The sequence below is a fragment of the Varanus komodoensis genome, unplaced genomic scaffold (genome assembly GCF_004798865.1).
Source record: "Varanus komodoensis strain SLA01 unplaced genomic scaffold, ASM479886v1 scaffold11, whole genome shotgun sequence".
In the NCBI taxonomy this organism is placed as follows: domain Eukaryota; kingdom Metazoa; phylum Chordata; class Lepidosauria; order Squamata; family Varanidae; genus Varanus; species Varanus komodoensis.
Genome location: NW_025335317.1, coordinates 7804095 through 7824849, shown reverse-complemented (window position 1 = coordinate 7824849; position 20755 = coordinate 7804095). Strand labels below are relative to the sequence as shown.

Below are 20755 nucleotides of genomic sequence, written 5' to 3'. Positions count from 1 at the left end.
CAAAGTGTTTTCTGCCCATACTCCCTTTGGTCTTCTTACCGTTCAGCATTGCAGCTTTATTATTAAATGCTTTTAACAGTCCCTGTTTCCAAATGGAGTCTCCCGTAACCAGAGTCTTGTCTCCAAAGAATGGGATGACCACTTTGCCATAGGATACAACCATGGCCCTTTGAAGAAGACATTCCCTTCCTTTCAGACACTCTGCTTGCAAGGAGTTACAACCGTTTCCGTGCTCTTTTCAAGATGAGGAAAGTACAATCTCTATATTCCTTAGAACCCTGTAAGGTAGATGGATGTTTTCTTATTACAAATGAGAAGCTGCAATAAGAAGGGCTTGCCAATGGTGATCTCATAATGAATCCATCATATTCTTTTCATCACTGCGTGTCGTGTGTGCACGCTCGGATGAGATTCCCAGGTGTACACAAGGAGGGCTTTGGTGGGAATGGTGGCTCAGACTCGGAGGAGGGGGAGTGGAGAGCTGAACCAGCCATGGCTTGGAGTTCTCACTCTGATATGGGAGTTGTTGAGACTAGCGAGACCCCGGCTGCCCAAACCCTCCCAGTGAGCCAGCCCAAGCAGCTCTGGATCCAAGCACTTCCAGGACAACCACTGAGCCCCACCACCCTCCTGACTGTGGGAAAGAAGCCGGCAGGGAACAGGCTGGGGAGGGGTTCTCGGGAGGAGAACTTGACACCCCAGGAGACGTGGATACAAGGGCCTACTGATGCACCTGCCGGCTGGACCAATTAGGGGCTCAATGGGAGAACGTAGGCATGCCCACTTCCACAGCACGCCCCCCTCCAGAGACCGGCCCTGAAGGGTTCATAAGCAGAGCTTTGGTGAAGGGGGCAGAGCGAGGGGCCAACAGTCCACCTGTTGTGCATGTTTCAAGGATTGTGTGTACATTGATTCCTGTATGGCATAAAGACTCTTTCAACCATTGCTGAAGTGCCTGTCTCATTTGGGAGGGGACCCCAGCCCACAACACTGCACTTTTTGCTAGACTGGTTTAAATAAAAATACAGTAAGATGCTTTTTAAAAGGGATAGTAGCCCCAATAACTATGTTAAACCTTCTTTAGTCTTAGGGATTTTTTTTCTTTTTAAAAGCAAGTTAGTAACCATTCACAACCATTCACAGGAGAGACCCAGGGAAATAGCTTCTCAATGCAGTAATTATAAAGCCGCCTTCAACCTAAGCTACTAGCACTGAAATTTCATAAGGATAATCCACTCAGTTAAGTTTCTTGCCCCATTGAACTCAGTCACCGCAAAGCCTTTATCTTTGGTACTATTAAATGAAGAAAAATTACCATACCAATTCAGCATAGTTTATCTCTGCAAGACTCAAACAAAAATCCCATTTCTCTATAACAAAGGCACTAGCAGATTTCGAAAGGGCATTAATTTTTCCCCTCTCAGCTTCCCTTGTTTAAGAAGGGCAGAAATGCAGGTGGAGAGAGAGAACGGCCGCACATGCATAACATCTAGGAAATCCATTAGCCACTGTTATGCGTGTGGGTAGCTATTCCTGGAAATGTCCAGTGTTCAACAGCTGGAATAATTTACTGCTGCTTCAGCCATATTTTCAGTCCATTTATACACAAGCTTATTTGATAGATGATAGGAGAGAGAAAAACTCTAGTTTTAGTGTTACATAATCCATTGTTTTCCATTTTGAACTGTTTACAACTTCCAAACATTACATGCAATTAAGCTAAATGCATCTGTAAACAATTTAAAATGTATTTCAATTTGCAAGTAAATAAAACAGGATTAAAAAACATAAGGAGAGGGGCAGAAAGAAAGCATCTTAGCAAGATAACATAACACCCTAGAAGAACTGCACTGAATTCCACAAATACAGTTCTAAACAACCTAGATCCAGGGTACCTGACAGCTTGTCTCTTTCTCTATGGACCTGCTAAGCACCTAGATCTTCGGGGGGTTGGAGGAGGTTGCTGTCCATACCACACCATCTGGAAACAACTCAATGGCAGGCCTTCTTTGTGGTGGCACCGTTCTTCAGAAATGACCTCCAAACTAATATGTCAGGCACCCATAACTTTCGACAGTTAAGAACTTACATGTTCATTCAAGCTTTTCCCAACCATTAAACACTGTTTACCATTCTAATACTGTTATACTGTTGTATAACTTGCTGTAATCCACTTCAGGATATTTTTTAAATGGAAAGCAGTATATAAGCCTTCTAAAACAAATAAGTCAAACAAATAAGTGGAAAGTGGGGAATAATTACTTGCTGTAAGTATAATGAAAGGGATCCAAGGCTGCAGTCCTGTGCAATTAAGTAGGAGTGAGTCCAGCTGAATACCGGCATGACACAAATACAACAATATACAACATGCAAATAGACTGAAAAGAACAAAGGAAATAACGATGTATTAGATGCAGGGAAATCTAACAGTATTCCCAGTGCCATTTGCTATTCACTCCTGTAGGAGAGATTAGTCCTACACTTGTTTGGAGAAAGAATGAAAAGATTATACTCAGGGCCAACACTGAGTTGCAGCCTAAACCCTCATGATATCTCACTCCAGGGAGTACAGATTCTATGCACATAACCAAGTCTTGGGTCCCCTTTCTGGGCCCTGCAAAAATAGGATGAAAAGTTGAGAGCACTTTGGGAAAACAAGAGGTAGTGAAGTATATGGCTTTCTACTGCATGCAAAGAAGAGCAAAATATTGGTGCTGCAGCACTCAAGGTCAGTTTGAGACATCACAATGCTACAGGATATAAATCATCCTAAATTGATTTCATTAAGATTCTGATTGTATCTTAGAAAACAGCAGCCCCGAGCCACCCTGCGTGTGCCTAAATCACCTCCAAATGGAAGAGTGAGAAATAACCTCTGCTGTTCCCATAAAGGGACCCTGGAAGATTCTGCCAGAGAGCAAGTCTGTCTTCGGTCAGTCACTTCGCCTTCCAAGTCCTGAGAAGGATCTAATCTGTGAAGCAAGTTTGTGTCTTTAATGCTAATTTAATGGTGTGCTATTATGCAGTCTTATAGCCCCTCTATCTGGAAACAATCAGCAAGCAAGACTAAGTTCATAGCAAATGAATCCAAAAATTTTAGGGTGGAGGGAAAAAACAAACTCTTGGATATCACGGAAAGAATCCAAACCTATTCACCATTTAGAGGCTACTGAATGGCGGGGCAGGGGGTAAGACACATTAATTGTGTACTTTAACAATTCAACAAGAGATCCCAGTACCTCCAGCTTTTCCAAAAAATAATCATTTATGTTTGGCAATGTAACAAAGCCAAAAAAGAGAGCTTTCAGAAGCAGACAGATATCCTGAAAGTATTACTCGCTATTAAAAAATAACGGTCCCGAGATGCTTGTAGTGGATGGTATATAAAAGCTTTAAATAAATACATTTAAAAAATAACAACTGGGTGACAATTTTGAGGTTTTGTTTTGAGTCATCAGTGGTAACTTCAAGTCATACCCAGAACTGGATCCCCTCCATGAAACAAAATGTTAGTGACAAATTTGGGGACGCCATTAAAGGACCAGCAAGACACTAGGTAGGGGAAAGTGGAGAGCCAAACCCTAACCCAGTTTCCTGTGCCTTCCTCCAAAGCAAGCAAGCACATTTAACTGCTGGAATGGTTAAATGTTTATTCAAAAGGAAGACCCACTGCCTTCAGTGGCTCTTGTTCCCAAGTAAATCTGCACCAGATTAAAACTAGAGTTTACTATTAGATTTTAACCACCACTGCACAGTTGGGTGAAGGTCATGCTTAGGATTGCTCTAAAATCTCTTGTGCCTTTTCTGCTCTCCACATCCCAAAATGGTGAGAGAGCATGACAGAGAAGCTCTTCAAACACTCGAGATGACCAACAACCCTACCAAAGAACAACCAGTCAAACACCTATTTTGCAAAGAACAGCTTCAACCTACAGGCTCTCCATTCGCTTCTAGAAAAGTGAAGGAGGAAAATCAGAACAACCACTACCATTCCATCTCCATCCCCACAATGCATGGCACTTCACCCCACAGATGCCTTTACCCTTTTTCTAACTTAACACCGTCCCGATGCTTTGGATCACAGCACCCCCAGCCAGCCTGTCGCACTAGCTGGAAGTGACGACAGGTACACTTTGACACACCCAGAGCATCCCAGGTAAAGGAAACCTGCTCATGCCTTTCACCATGAGGAGATCTCAGGAAAAGCCAGCCAAAAAACCAAGCAATCAGGGGCTTTTCAGAGACATGCAACTTGCAAGATGGATAGGCCTGGCAAAGGTGAGAACACATTAAACTGTGCTTTCCAAGAGGATAGATCAGCCTGGACTAGATCAAACCATGGGTTGCCGATGGTAAGAGGATTGCACCATTTCAAAACTGCAAGGACAAAAGTGCCTTTTTTGAGCAGCCCTTCCTGGGAAAACCAAACCAAGCCAAACCAAACCCCTCCAAGACCCTTTGTTGTTTTCCCTATGAATAGACTCCTAAACTGCCTGGAAGAAAAATTCAAGAGCAATTCTTGCTAGTTATGCTCAAGTCCTACTTGCAGAAAGTTTTCAAAGCAAGAAAAGATTTAAAAGAAAGTCCTTCCTCCTTGGCCACTCCACTGCCTCATCCCATTGCCAGGGCAGGCCAGGCCGGGGCAGCCACATCAATCAGGTGTGGGGTTTCTCAGAGGCAGGCTGCACTTGGCATCAAGTTACGCCTGTCTGTGCCAGTGTCGATGTCTCAAAGCAATATGGGTTTTGAAAATCTCTCTGCCGGTTGCCAAGATGATTGTCAGCTGGAAGGCTCCAGGGCTTTCCACTGAGCATTGGCTTGGGACAACAGCCAGATTACGCTCTCTAACCTGCCCCAAGACCATAGAAACCTCACTCCAGCTGATGGTACAGTTATATATATCTATATCTATATCTATATCTATCTATCTATCTATCTATCTATCTATCTATCTATCTATCTATATTTTCTCTCATTCTTCCCCTGGTGGGACTCCCTGGTTTTAATACATGCAGCAAAAGCAGAAATTCAGTCAATGATGTCTTTCTGAGCCCTGCCAGAAGAAAAGTTGACAACTCTACCCACTTTTCTTCTCTAATTAATGAATGCAAGGATCTGGGGACTTCCCCTGGTCTTTTTTCCTGCATATACTAGCATGGCTTTTGCACAAAACAAATAGGAACAGCAACAAAATGCCGCAGTTTGCAGTGCTACTTTCACCTATGGTCGCTTCTAAGGCCCTCCACCCTGCCACCACCTCCTTTCCACTCCACCCTTTGTCTGCATTTGGTATCCATTGAGCATGCTCAGTCTCCATGGGGCTCCCCACCCTCAGCCCCCTGCCAACCTTGGGGTTTCCCTCTCCATCCTGGCAACCCTCTCCTCCTGTGAGGGGGTTCTGCCACTTTGGCTGCACAGGTACTTGGAGCACTCAGGTTGGACATTTATTAAGGGAGTCCATTTGCTTCCTTCCATCTGGGGACAGGAATCCGTCAGATTCTCTGGCTGCTCTGCAGAAGTCCAGACTCCAACTTCCAGGTGAGCCTTCCCAGCTTCCAGGGTGCTTGCTAGAAACCAAGCCCACCATGCTGTGCAAACAGTGTCCCTCTTCCATGTGAAGCACTCCCAGCTGCAGCGGGCATGGAAAAATGTTGGTTGCTGGGAATGGCAGCTGGCACGCCCGCTCACAGTGCCCCTCTTTCCGGTTCTGCACCCACACGTGATGGGGAAGGTTGCTAGTTGCACAGCTGGAGACCTGTGTCTGCTGACCTCCTTTTGGCTCGGCCTGCTTGCAGGACTGGGCATGAAGACTGTGGATCCTAGGGTGATGGACTCCAAAAGCATCCATCCAAACCCTACATGTTGCTGCCTCGATACAGAAAGAACAGAGGCAGCCAAGTCCTTTATCTTAAAGGAAAGGAATTTCATTTTCCTCATGAATGTCCACCTTTTCTTTTTTTACGTGGAGAATGGGACAGGACTGCTGTCCATTGCTTTCAAAGGGGCCAGCATCCAGGGTCTGCATGGTTGGGTCCCTGCCAATGGCCCACACTCTGGCAGGGTCCCACGGACAAGAGCCCCCAGGAGATGCTTCTCCTCTTCCTCACTGCATCACACTTCTCCACCTGTCTGGGCACTGGCAATGCAAGGAAGGAAGAGGAGCAGTGGAGACCATTTGCTCACTGACTCACTGCCTAGCAAGTGGGGCTCTTGATGAGACAGAGAACGAGGAGCACAAGCAGGTGGTGACAAAGGCAGTAAAAAGTTGGTGTCACTGAGTGAGTAGCCCCGTTCAGGACATCCATCCAAGAGCCCTCAAAATCCGGGAGCCAGCACTGCTTGCTAGATCTTTCATGAATTTGCTGCAGAAAAGCCCATCACAGTTTTCACAATTTTATTTTATGAAGCTTTATTCAAATATGGAAAGGGAGAGGAAGGTGTGTGGAGAAAATGAAAGAAGCAGATATTCTGGGAAGTGGGGAACCTATGCCACTCAAGAAAGGACTGGATTTCTGTTCCAATCAGCTGCTGCCAGCAAGGTCAGGGATGGTGGAAGCTGTCCAGTAAACGCTAGTTGGTCACAAGCAGGAACGTGTGAAGACTCTGCTTTGGGGGCGGAAACCCATCGGATTCCCTGGGCTCAGCTTCTGGGACTCTGGTCCACTTTGTTGCAGCCAAGATTCCAAGTTCCTGGCACCTGCACTGAGTGTTCCTGTGGTGCTCACCAGGAATCAAGCCCAACACAACCGCTGCACAAGTAGTGTTCCTCTTCTGAGTCACGTGAAGCAATGTTTGTGAAGGTTGCCCACTGGGCAATTGGGATTCTGTGAGCATTTGCAGACTCCCTCTCGCCTCAGCTCACTTTTGAAGACTAGACTGAGGTCAAGAAGTAGTTCATGAAGTAGAAGGACAGATTCCACAGAACTTCATCAAACTCTAGTCACAAATTCCCAACCACAGCTCTAAACAATGGGAAACTAACTGGAGAATATCTCTTCCCTGTTCACAATCAATAACAAATAGCATTTGCATTCATGAATGCAGTATGGTTATTTTTGACTAAATATGGCTAAATTATAAACTACATTATATACAATTTTACTTGTTACCTTGCCCCATAATATATACTGATATGCCATCCTGTTCGCCCTCCCCTCCACCGCAAACAACTGAAAATCTCAGTATATGTAATTTTTGTGCAGGCTGATTAAACAGGGCAACACATATATTCAAGGTGTCAAAGTAATAATAATAGTAATAAAAAAGCAAGAAGGTACTTGATCTAAAGATAAATTTACCACCTTTCCCAGTGAAGAAAAGAAAACAGTGTTAATTTTCATAAATTATTATGAAGAACATGTATTTTTAAACTGCCCCTTGCTTAACACTGTAGAAGGGCCAGAAATGAGATGACTAGTTGAAGAAGCAACTGTGCCTAAGATATGAGGTCAAGGGTATGTTCCGATGACTGCAAGATGCTGCTTACACAGGGATAAGATGGTTCAAAGTTCCAACATTCTCCTTCTACCTTCATAGCTAGTCTACTTCTTTCTGTACAAGCTGCGATTCCAAATTCAAAAGTGTGACTGGAAGACAAGGAGGAGTGAAGTGGGACTCTGTCAGGAATCCCTGTTGTGCTTCAGCTCCTCCTGAAGTGACAAAAATGGCTTCAGGAGGACCACCCAAGCCACCAACCTGGTCCTTCAAGGGGACAGAACCAAATCCAGAATAGGTTGTGCACTCTCCATCCAGCCAGAAGAACCACCCACCAACTGCACCTCAGCCTTGTCTGGACTGAGCTCCAGTTTGTTAGCCCTCCTCCAGTCCATTGTACTGGCCAAGCACTGGTTTCTCACCTCCGCACCCTCACCTGGTGAAGATGAAAAGGAGAAATAGAGCTGTGTGTTAGCATACTAATGGCAATGCACTCCAAAAACTGGATAATCCCACTCTGCAGTACCATGTAGATGTTAAGTAACAAGAGGGACAAAACTGCGACACATGCTAAAAAATCCACAGGGGTGAGCAATATTCCCAAGCACCACCTTCTGAAAGCAGCCCTCCAAGTAAGAGGATAACCACTAGAATACCACAGCCTCCACTCCCAGTTCAGACCATTGCTCCAGACAATTACCATGGCTGAAGGTATCAAAAGCCACTCAGAGGTCCAGAAATACCAACAGGGTCACATGCCTCCTGTCTCTCTCCTGGAATAGGTCATTTTATAGGGCAACCAAACCTGTTGTTGGGCACATCCAAGTACTGGGACCTGGTAGGCCACCATCCAGTGAAGAGCTTTGCCCAAGAAAGTAACATTGGTACTGGCCTGCAGTTATTCAGATCTTCTGGATTTCAAGAAAATTCCTTCCAGAAATGCCCCGTTGCTGCTGTTTCAGACACCCAGCATGGGCCCATTACATCTTGAAAGAGGCTTTATCCATCTCCCTGGCCCAGCTGACTTTTCTCTCCCTGCTAGTTTTTATAAACCAAGGGCCATGCTCCTAGTTTAATACAACATTCATCTATGTTTGATGATAATACGGGCCCTTCTGCACTTAGAAGGATAGTTGCTGAGTCGCTATATCTATTGGTTTATACATAGACCTATTTTTATAAATACCCTGAATGAGGACACTTTAGTGCTGCCTACAAGGGAGGGTGGGCAAGGGGGCATTTAGCAGCCCCAACTGTACTGCTGGAGCAGTGAGGCAGCCCTTGGACAACCGATGGGGGGGGTGTCACCAAGGGGGTGCAAGTGGTTAGTGATTTAATGCAGCTGAAGTCCCCAGCTGGGACCAACTTGGAGAAGGCTAGTTGCTCACCACCCAGTCAAAACATTTTGCTGTCCTCCTTGGCTGTACCACGAAAGCTGAGAAGTGCTCCCAGAAAACCTTGCCACATCCAAGAACTGTGTCTCACCATCCAATGTAATCATACGCAGAGCAGAATCATTAGCATCAGCTCAGCTTTGCCCTCAGCTTTCTGAGTGCCCTTGAAGACAACCTTGTCCCAAAAGGTTGCCTGGATTGCTTGTCCAGCTCATTGCATTGTCTGATTTCCTGCGAAGGACTTTGTAGGTGTCAGTGCTGGGGGTCATACATGGAAGCAGATGGTGCATTAGCATCTGCTTTCTATTGAGAGGCCTGAGGAGGGATCCAGAAGAAAATCAAGGGGTTTAGGTGTGTGTATGAGGAAGATCTTGCAAAGAGGTCAACCGAAACCTCAGGAATAACATGGATTGGATGTGGGTGCACAACTGAGCACAGACTGTTGCTCAAGAACCCAAATTCCCCAAGTCCCAGTCCAAGTGCTCTAACCACTACACTAGACCTATTAGCAGATAACAACAAACCCTTGGCTTAACTTCAAAGGTGATCTGCAATGGAAGGGATGAAAATAAGAATGAGGAAGTGGAAGAACACGGGATGGGTGGAAACAGCATGATCTTCAAGGAGAGACAGATGATCCTGCTCTTGAAAATAAACAAGATATTTTTCCCTATAAGCAGCATGAGAAAAGAGCTCATTGGCTAAATTGCTTTTATCATCCTTCTCTAATCCACAACAGTCCTGCAAGGTAACCACAATCAATCCTATTTTAACAGGCAGAGAATTGAGGCTGATGTTTCTTCCATCAAGTGGGTACTAAGATATTTCTTCATTTTGTACCTGACCAGCTTGCCAAGGCCATTGAATGCATCTATGATTAGGCACAGACTGGAAAACAGATCTCCCTTCATTCCAGCACACTGTACCATAAACCACACTGGCTCCAGTTGAATACCAATATTTAATCCAAATTAGTATAAAAACTAGTTGGAACAATTGGGGAACATGGAAAAGACTTGGCATTCTTTATGAAACATTAACATGTTCCCAGTGTTTCCGCTAACTCTGCTTTTCATTACCACTCTTGCTTCCTCTGATTTTACTCTTTCCCTGGCCCCAATTAAATTTTGTTGGTGAACACCATTGGACAAGAGCTCCTAAATACATAAGTAAGCAAGAAAGCCTGTGAAGTTTCAGACATACTACCCCTGCTGTATAAGTGACCATAACACAATAAAATAATATCATGTTTGTAAGGGAGGAGCTCAATTGAGTTGCAGAGGGCAACACTGCAATGGCAGCCCTCAGAAGCCTCCCCAAAATGGAATTTGGCCCTTGGACCAGCAGAGGTTCTGCATCCCTGCTCTACTGTTTCCATGATCCCTGTACTCACTCTAGAGTTACACCAGAGGGAAGAAGGGCGGGAAGAGATAGCTGAAAGGATAAAGCCATGAGGCCTGCGGGTGGCTCCGTTCTCAGTGGCTCTCACTGAATTCTGTGGAGCAAAGCAGTTGAGCTGCAAGCCAGGGCACAGGGCAAGGAAGCAAAACCTTGGTCTGGATGCTGGAGCTCAGGTCCCGAGGACCAGGGTACAGGGGCTGGGGAGGAAAAAAAAAGGCACAAATCTGCGTATGCAAATTTATGTGTACCACAAAGCCTGTTTGTCTGTCTGGAATGTCCTAGGGCTACTTCTATTGGCCAAAAGGGATGCATGAACAGGAGAAAGGAGGGCATCTGACTTGGGATTCAAGCAGGAAACAATCAAGGAAGGGGGCAACAGGAGTGGAAGTCCATGTGGGGAAAAGCCACCTAATCCAGGGAGGTCTGATTCAACAGAGTCATTTGGCCCGTTTCTTTTTTAGTCACAAAGTCATGCCCGGCCCATCATGACCCCATGGGCCAGGCTCTCCTGTCCTCCACCATCCCTCAGAGTCCACCAAGCCCACACCCTGTGCCCCAGTGACTCCATCCAGCCACCTCATCCTCTGCTGCCCCCTCCTTCTTTTGCCATCAATCATTCCCAGAATCAGGGTCTCCTCCAGGGAGTCCTTCCTTCTCATTAGGTGGCCAAAGTATTTGAGCTTCAGCTTCAGTATCTGGCCTTCTAAAGAGCAGGCAGGGCTGATTTCCTTTAAGATTGACTGCTTTGATCTCTTTGCAGTACCTTTATTTTATTCATTTCAGCAAATGCTCATGGGCAGCAGACTGGGGGCCATGTGGCCTTCCAGGGCCCCAAATGAAAGCTGTGGGGCTCCAGCACAGAAAGCTCACTGCTGGCGCCACTTCTGTTTTCACCCAGAAAAAATGAGCGGCTCTTATTTATTCCTCGGCAGTTCAGGGAGAATGATGCACTGCACCCGAGACTTTTCAATCACCCTTATTGCAGGCTGCACCCATGCAAGGGGGGATGCTGTGCAGAGGACTGGCCTGCTGAACGGCCTGCAAGGTTTGCACAGACACTCGACACACACCCTTTGCAAACCACGCACAGAGCCGATCAAGCACCTCCTTTCCATGCACCCCCTTCTCATCCTAACCATTAAGTCTATTTACTAGTTGCACATTATTGATTACAGTAGGTAAGCTTTATATTTCTGAATGAGAACTAAAGGGAAATGAGAGGAACCCCGGGTAGCAGCTTGCTTTCATAGCAAGACCTCTCCATTACATTTCTCAAAAGGGTATTGATTACCATTTCTGGAACATCACTCTATTTTGGCTCTTCTGCATTATGTGATCCCTCACTGGCTGCTCTTTGTTTCTCTGCTAGGCCATAAATTTTTGCAAGCGGAAGCAGTTTCACAACGCTGATGAATTCTTGCAGAACGGCTAGTACAAGTATAGCATTTCAGCTTTACACAGCCACAAAGTCACCGTCAAACCAAAAATATCAAATGGGGGAAAAATCAAGGCTATCAACCAGCTAGTTTTGTATGTCAATCAGCTGCTTTAATTGCGCCTGATCAAACGGCATTGTTAACAGATTAGCCACTGCATTACACCAATTGCAAGGGATATTCTCGGGAAGCAAAATCAGATTCCAGGGTTTCTTCACTAAATAATGCAGCAAGGTATCTGGAAAATTGACTACAGTGTATTGCTTGACGTGGGAGATGCAGAGAGAGATATTGAACACAAGGACAACAGCTCCAAATGAAAAGAATGCTTCTCGTTTAAATCTAGTTATCATTTTTAATCTGCAACAAATGAATCTGTCGATTAATCTACCCATTGCATCAATGCTTTCAGTCCTAGATAAGCATACATCTGTCAATCCTCTTCGATATATATTAGCAATTATAAAATAAGGTTGGGGGGGCATGTCTTGTCCCTTTAATTAGTACTTGTTAGCCTCCTGTAATCCAGCAGCACATGCATTTGTTTTGTGTTGTCAACATTTGTCTCATAGGTTTACATCCCAATCATTGGGTGAAAGACAGTGTGGTCTAGTGGTTACAGCAAGGGACTGGGACTCAGGAGATCCAGGTTCTAGTCTCCACTCAGCCATGGAGCCACTGGGTGACTTTGGACCATACACAGACTCTTAGCCCAACCAACCTCGCAATTTCGTTGTTGTGAGCATAAGACTGAGAGGAGGAGAATTATATAAGCTGCCTTGAGTTCCTTTAAAGAAAAATAAAAGTGAGATATAAATATAATAAATAAATCACATCTCTTTCAGTGGACTCTTTTTTCGAACACTGTAATTAGCCATGTCTACATGTGGAGCAGATTCCAATATTACTCCACTGCTCCCCCATACCTTAAACTGGAACCAGTTTTTAAAGCAAAAAACAAACTACTATGTGCTCCAGTCTTACACCACCTCTCAGTAACTTCTGCCTGCTCCAGCAGAGTTCAATAACTAAACATGTCTAGCTGGAAACACAAGCTCAAGGAGAAGCAACATCACTTGGCCTGCTGCCCCCACTAAGCCTCTGGGCATAATCTTAGCATTCTCAAACTCATTGGCAAGACGTGCTTTTAAAAATGTAAAATTAAATAGTATCTCTCTCTCTAGTTTGCACTAAGGCAAGCACCTTGACTGGTTGCTGTACCCTAATGGCACTACTGCTACGATTCCTAACACCCTGTGACTGTCTTTATTAACCATTAACAGGGTTATGGCCCTGTAGGGAAGCCTCACGCTTCTGGGTGTGACTTCCTTCCTTCCTTCCTTCCTTCCTTCCTTCCTTCCTTCCTTCCTTCCTTCCTGTGCCAGGTGTTGCATTTTGAGAGACTGCTGTAAACCATGAGCAGCAAAATAAGACGAGAAAGAATTTTGCAATCATCTCCCTGGGAGCCTATTGCACATGGGCTGTGTTTACTGAAGACTCTGACTGAGGAACTCTTCGCTCTTCAAACCAGAGGAAACAGACTGCCAGCAAGCAACAACGCGGAACAGCAGTCTTCCCCAGATCACCCATGGTCTCAGACATGCCCCCATATCAGATGTTCCTTCAAACATTGCAAGGAACCATGTATAGGTCCCCGTCCACAGTGCCAAACCCCTGACTGTCCGAAACTGCTCTGAACTAAGCATGGCTTCCCCGACGGTATCCTGGGAATTGGAGTTTAGAATTCCTCTAGACGCCCCAAACCACACCCCCTAAACTGCTCTTTTGCTAAAAATGGTGGCAGTCATGAGTGGCAATCACTCTGGAACTGGCTCAGACTGGGCATGAAAGCTGGCCATATTTATATTTTTATTCAGATAGTAGTCTAGGAACTGCTTTCAGTGCAACTCCTTGGCACTGCCTTAATTAACCTAGAGGCCACGGAACGATTGGAACAAGTAGGAACTAAGCAGAGGAACCCAAATGCTTGTTAGAATATGTCTGCCTTGTATCATTGCCCCCTCCTTTCCTGCAAGGAAAAGAAGAAGATCAAAAGCATCAAAGTGGGCAGAAGATCCTGCTATCGGGTCAGAAGGTCAAGTACCCCCTCCATGTCAGCCATCCATAAAGGAAAGATTACTGTATTACTTCCACTCAGTTCCTTCTGGAACCTGATGGAAAGATTATCTGAATCAGAAAATTGTGCCGCTCTAGGGAGGGGTGGGGGGAGTGGAGAGAGAAGAATTCCACATGTCCTATAAATGCCAATCCTTTTTTATGTAATCTATTTAATCTCCCATTAATGATAATCACAGGCTATCAATGTGTACAAACAGGGTCAATTTCTGGTAGAAACCTGGTGTCATCTATTGCGTGCTTGAGCAAAGCTCGGGGTGGCGGTGGGAGACAGGGAAGGCAGGGGAGGGGTACCTGACTGTAACCTCCGATTTAAATGGTTATATTAGCAAGATCTGCACCAAGAGCTGCTTGCAGGCTTAACCACTCGATCACACACACACACACACACGTGTGTGTGTGTGTGCGCGCACGCGCACGCGCACGGGAGGGAAAGAGTGAGAGTGAGCCAAGCTGGGGTGGGAAGCTCACAGTCATGCGTTACACAGGTTCTTTAATCTAACAACTGAGCATGGAAGGTTAAAAAATCATTGTGGATTTTCCAGTCCTCTTACAGATCGAGAATAAATGGATACACGAGCCCAAGAGAAGGGTTACAGGCGGAGTAGAATCGCCCGCTTCCACAGCATCCTTCCATCCCCAAGCCCTGGGGTCCAGCACCTCAGAGACATGCAAAATTAATACACTTGGGAAATGCCAGATAGGTTTCTGCTCTGGCAGTGTTTTAAACCCAAGTGGGGGCATTGAATGAGAAAGCCTGGTAGTCCCAGAGGGAGGGAAGTGGGGGAAGAAATGGGCATCTGTAGGGTCCCTCCACCACATCAACACACAAGTGCATGCACACACACAGCACAAGACGAGGAAACCGCTTCCTGCAACTTAGAGCTTTCTGGTTGCCTCTTGTTCACCGACAACATCGCTGACCAACCCCAATACTACTTGGAGTTGCATCCTCTTTTCCTGGTTAGTCCTCTGGGGCAGCAGCTGCTGTACACACACACACACACACACACACACACACACACACACTGGAGCCTTGGCCTCCTTCCCCAAATCCCAGCCACCTTCAGCTTGTACATACTTTTCTTCATCCCAGGTTATGAGCAACAAGAAGCTCTCAAAGAAATGTTTAGGTCCGTGAGAGACAAAACGAGCGCCCTGAATTCACAAATGCACCAGATGAGAATGCAGAGCTTGAAGAGAAGGTGCCATAAATTCACTTCCGATGGATGGTACCATTCCCACGGATTTGCATGAGAATAATTAACATCCCTGCCTTCCTGTATTGTATGGAAGGAGAATGGGGGTGGGGGTGGGGAGAAGCCGCCAGGGTGTAAGCACACGAGTTGCACACCCACCTGCCCACCCGCCCGCCCTTCAATGGCAGCATCCAGAAGTTGGCTTAGCAGAGACATGTTTGTCCTGGATAACCTTCAGAGGAGGTGGTACTCAGCCCATCTCATTTTCAAATGAGAAGAGCAGGTAAGAATGCATTCTGTGCAAATGGCTGGGAGGAGGGTCAGATACGGAGACCCTGGTCCCCCCCCCCCCCCCCCAGAATGTGAAGGGAAAAAGAGCGCTCCACCTATTACCCACATTCCTGGGGAATCTCAGTTTTTCCCCCCACTCCCATGCCATGGATGCACTCTTTTGATGAGGCTGAAGCCAGCCTTGCAAGAGAGAAGCTGCGTCCCAGAGCTGATGCATATATGCATGGGGTGCGTTCTGCTCCATTCTCCTGAAATGGCATTGGCGCTCATTATTTTGCACTGGGGGAGCCCCCATGGGAAGGAAGGGGCTGTGGATCCTGGCTGGTTTGGAAAGCATCTCCTGACAAGGAACGGGGGGGGGGGCAGGGGTAACTGGGCAGCTTCCATGGAAAGGCTCAGGCAAGCACTCCAACCCACGCCCTTTGTCCAAGGGTGCCCAGTACAGCCTAGCCAAGGCTCCAGTCCAAAGCGGCCCTTCCCATCTCGTTAACTTTGACCTCATCACCCTAAAAGCCACCAAGCCAAGGTCAGCACCCCTTTCTCCAGACATATCCGATCCCCCAGATCCAGCCCTCTGGGAGAAAAGCACAGCCACCTCCAGCCTCCTGCATTGCTCTGACCGCTCCACGCACAGGCTTTTATGCATTTATTTGACGGGGTACAGGGAGGGAAGCGAGGAAGTGCAAGCGGGAGGCTCCTCGCTCTCACCCCCCACCCCTTTTCTCCTCCCGGTCTTGTGAATGAACTCCCCCTCCAATGGCTGCGAGCAGCGCTGCGCCTCCACCATCACAGGCACCCCAAGGGGAGCGGAATCTCGCCCGGAGCATCCGGAGCAGACAGGAGGCGAGGCAAACTTCGCGGCAGCCGGCCAGACCTTTGGCACGGCGATCAGCTGCACCCCCAGCCCCAGTCCGTGGCCCACACCACGCCGAGTCCGAGCTGGAGGAGCCCTTCCTCCCCAACGAGGAGACACCAGCACAGAGATCCAGCGAAGGGCCGGCCCCTCCCCAGCCCAGCCCCAGAGGAACGAGGGAGGGGACCCCCGCCCCGCCCCGCCCCGGTCGGCACAAAGCAAGAAGTTTTGTCTCACTTACGGTGCTTGGGGCTGGCGTTGGCGTCTGGCGTGGTGGTGCTGGCCTCTTGGAAAGGGGATAAGGTCCAGGAGGGGGCCGAGTCCTGAAGATAGGTCTTGTAGGAGGAGGTAGTGTATGCCGCAGTGGGCCAGAGCGGCAGCGGCTGGGTCCCCGGGGTGCCCGGCGCCGGGCGGGAGATCAGGACCGTGGTGCTGAAGGGGACAGCGGTGGCGGTGGCGAGGACGGTCGGGGGCACGGCCGTGTGCCGCGCCGTGGTGGAGCGCGGCGGGCCCGCCCGGATGGGGCCCCGCGTGCCCGGGAAGCGGGTGGGCGCCTTGGTCATGGTGGTGAGGCGGGTGCTGATCCGGTTGGGCGTCCTCGACGTGGTGGTGGCGGCGGCGGCGCCGGCGGAGGTGGCGTCCACGCTCTTGGGCGGCGTGGTGGGCTGCTTGGAGAGGAAGAAGGGGTCCTGCTCGATGCCTTTGGAATCCATCAGCTCGGTGGGCACGTACTCCTTGACGGAGCCCACCACGATCCACTTGAGCAGCATCAGGCTGAGCCCCAGCCCCACGAAGCCGATGAAGAGCGGCACGACGCACAGCCACGTCTGCTGGCGGTTCCACACGATGCAGTCGCTGCAGCGCACCTCGCGGGCCGCGGGATCGGGGCCCCCATCGCCCTCCGCAGGGCCCCCGGCTCCGGCCGCCGCCCCCTCCTCGGCGGCAGCTGCGGCACCCGGCGGCGCGGCGACCCCTTCGCTCATCCTCCTAGGTGACTTTCACACCCTCCCCCGGGGGGAAGAAAAGACATCGGGGGGGAGGGCGCAGCATGCGGAGCGGGGGGAGGCTGGGAGGGTGCAAGGCGAGAGGGGAGAGAGCTGCGGGGGGGGGAGGGAGGGAAGGGGAGAGGGCGATCCGACGGAATGGAGGGGGACGCGGCCGCGAATTACCCAAAGGTCATTCCCTCGTTCCGTCCAGAGTTCTCGCTCTACAGCCCCCCGGCCTCACAGCGATACACACACGCATTCACACGACCGGCGCTGAATCAGCGGAAACGGCCCAGCGCTCTCCCTCCGCAACAGCCGCGAAGTGCCCCCCGCTTTCCCTCCGCGCCCCCCTTTCTCTGCTCCGTGTTCCTCCGTGCCACCTCCCCAGCAAAAAAAGAGGGAGAATCACATCCACAACAAGCACCACGAAGATCCCTGACGTTTCTCCCCGCAAACACTCCCTCCGCCCCCCGCCCCCCGCAGCAGCACCACCACCGCAGGCAGGAGTCGGCAGTCCCCAAAAATCCACCTTCCCGGCGCACGTCGCTCGGTATCGATCGGAACTGCCGCCCCTCTCTTAGCGCAAGGATCCGCATTCAGGCAGCCAGCGCGCAGCGCGTTGCTCCAGACGGGCGCGGGAGAGCACGAGCGGGAGGAGCAGCGGCGGCAGCGGCGGCGGGGGAAGCGCCTCCGGGTTTGGGGCGCGCCCCCCCGAGCAGCAGCGGCGGCGGCGGCGGCCACATTCCTCGGGGGCCTCGCCGCTTCCCCGCGCGCTCCCTCGCCCGCCCGCGCACGCTCCCTCCGCCTCCGAAGCGCCGGAGCAGCGAACGGCACCTGTTATTCAGCCGCCCTGCAGCCAACCCTTGGACGGCACTTTGCGAAGGAGAGACCAATCCGGAGGCGGAGTGGTGGGGAAGCGCAGACAGACGCGGCGGGAGAAGCCGCCGCCGCCGCCGCCAGCCGCCGCCGGCCGGCCGGCATCCCTCGCGAGTGGCCCAAGCCGACAGCAGCCCTCCCGCCGGAGCTGGGCGCTGCGAAGGAGAAATGCGGGCGGGCCAGGCGTCGCATGGAGCGGGCGGCCGCGGTGGCGGCGGCGGTGTGGCGGCGGCGGGCGGGGGGGCGGAGAAAAACCCCAGGCGCGCGCCTCAAACTGGAAGTGGGGCGGGGGGAGAGGGGGAAAATTACCAATCAAAACCGGGAACCACCACAGTCCTCGTCCTGCTTCCAGGCAAGGCGTCCCGGGGACGGGGAGAAGCGTGCCAGGCGTTTCCCGAGCGCCCTTTGCAGCCCTCCCTTGCAGGTGCGGGTGCATTCATGTTGCAGCAGACCCGGGGAATGGGGGGAGGGGGGCCGCTGTCTTGGCCAAGAAGCCGCCTCCCCCTTCCCCAGTCTGCCGGTGGTTTCTTCTTTGCGGCGCACGAAGATAAATCAAGGATCTCGGCAAGTGGGAGGGGAGGGGATCCGGGGGGGGCGGGGGGTGCTGGGCGGGGGGGGTGCGCCGCCCGGGCGGGGCTCTTGGCTCCGGGATGCGATCCCGATGCCCAGCCCAGCCTGTAGGTGCGAGAGTCTCTGCGCTTCCGCTACATGTCAGAAGGAGCGTGTGTGCCCGCGCGCGCGCGCTGGCGTAGGCGTGTGTGTGTGCGTGTGTCTGTGTGTTTGTGTGTATGTGTGTGCGCGCGTGCAAAGGGCGGAGCCAAGAGGGAGGCGGCGACAGTCCTTTGGCGTGAAATTCCTGCCCAAGGCGAGATTCAGAGGGTCGATATCTGAAGAGCCGCTTGATTCATTAGCACAGGTGCCTGCAAGAGCTTTTACTGTCGACCGACTTACGCAGCGCCTTACACACGCGCGCTTTCCCTGCTGAAGTCCAGGTTCTGCCCTGAACTCACTCCGCTGGCGGGCGTAGGTGGCTGGAGGATGCTGGGAATTGTAGTCCGGCACACCTGTAGGGCACCCGGTTGGAGAAGGCTGGACTGTCTTTTTACCCCACATCTTCTGCACTGGCCAGGTAAACCTAGCATCGGGTATCCTAGTCCCACCTTCCTCCGTTGTTTTGAGGACTAAGCCAGGGGATGGTTACCCATAAGAAGAACTCGACAAGATCAGATGAAGGATCTATCTTGCCCTGTGCACAGTGAAACTGCGTGGAATGATCAACTGAAAGTCAACTCAAGGGCTTCAAGACATGGTGGCTGGGGATTCTCTTAGCTCGGCTGCATCTGTGTGAAATGGTGCTTCTTTTTGCCTTCTTTGAACCTATTGTACATCCATTTCACTGTGAATCTAGGATTGATTGAGAGAGAGATCTAATGCTCATCCATTGTCTTCATATGTTTTATTATTTGGTAACTTTTAATATCCTTCTATTGTGTTCCTTCATCCCCACTTAAACAAAGAGCCCCCCAGCTGCTTTGGTGTTTTGTTTTGTTTTGTTTTGTTCCGGAAAGATTCTCCAGCCCATTCATATAACATTGGTTGTCCTTTTTGGCACCTTTTCCAAAGTCATAATCTCCTTTCTAGCTGGGTAGACTAGAACTTTGTGCAGTATTCACCACAGATTTATCTAATGGCATCACAATGCAATCAGTTGCTTCAAAAGTATGCCTTTTTCGCTGCATTCTGAGTTACCGTTTTCAAGGAACTGTCTACTAGTACCTCAAGATCTCTTCCTTAATTCTCCACAGCCCATTCTGAACCAATGCTGTGTCTCTGTGCATGTATCTAATGCAGAGGGATCCAGGTTCTACACAGTAGTTTTGAAAAACCTGGTGTAACCATATACTTGAGTATCTCACTGCACATCCCAAGTCCAAATAATTTATGAATACCTTTTATAGTACTAGTTGCAATATGAATCATGCATACTCCTACCACTGGTCCAGCTGCTTCTTTTCTGCCCTTGTAAAAAAACCCATTAATTCCTACACTCTTGGGTTGTTAAAGCAGAGGTATACAGAAGGACTTCAGCCCCCAAAAGCCCTTCTACCATGTTCAGTCATCAAGCATGCTGGGAGCTGAAGTCCAAATCTTCTGGAGACCTAGTTTCTACACACCTTTGTGTTAAAGATGCATCAGAACACCTGTCCACTTGCCTGGTGACCATTTGGTGACTTAGTCAAAAGCTTTCGGGAAGTTCTAGCACATGATGTCTGACAGATTTCCCATCTAGATGCTTGTTGACAATCCCAAAGAACTCCAACTGATTGATGAAGCCAGGCTGATGAATTCACAGCAAAGTTTCTTTTATATGTTTAGCGATTCTCTAATAATTCTTTGTACCAGTTTATGCAAAAGCAAGTTAGGTGGATAGTTTTGTAATTTCCAAATCCCCTTTGGAACCATTAAAAAATGATATGACATTGGCTTCCTTCCAGTCCATTGGGAAGGAGACTAATTTTAATGATGTACATATTTTTGTTAGAAGTTCAGCAATTTCACAATTGAGTTCTTTAAGAACTCTTGGGTGAATGCCACGTATCTTCAGTGGCTCTTAATGTGCAATTTGTGAATTAGCTTTAAAACTTTATCCTTTGCCACTCCTTTCTTACCTAATTCAGCAAATACCTTCCTCGAAAAACAGATGTGGCCTTTTTTTACATCGTCTTCTGTGGTGATGACTGATGTGGTT

The 20755-nt window shown here is 49.1% G+C and overlaps 1 protein-coding gene across 3 annotated transcripts in view; it reads right to left on the bottom strand.

Annotated features, from left to right (window-relative positions):
* The window catches only part of NRG3 (neuregulin 3), a 575245-nt gene extending 558118 nt beyond the window's left edge, over positions 1–17127 (bottom strand). For all 3 annotated transcript variants that reach the window (XM_044420021.1, XM_044420020.1, XM_044420018.1), the window contains exon 1: positions 16386–17127. In XM_044420021.1, the coding sequence (XP_044275956.1) occupies positions 16386–17127 (742 nt within the window). The remainder of the gene's footprint in view (positions 1–16385) is intronic.
* Between the last annotated feature and the right edge of the window lie 3628 nt (positions 17128–20755).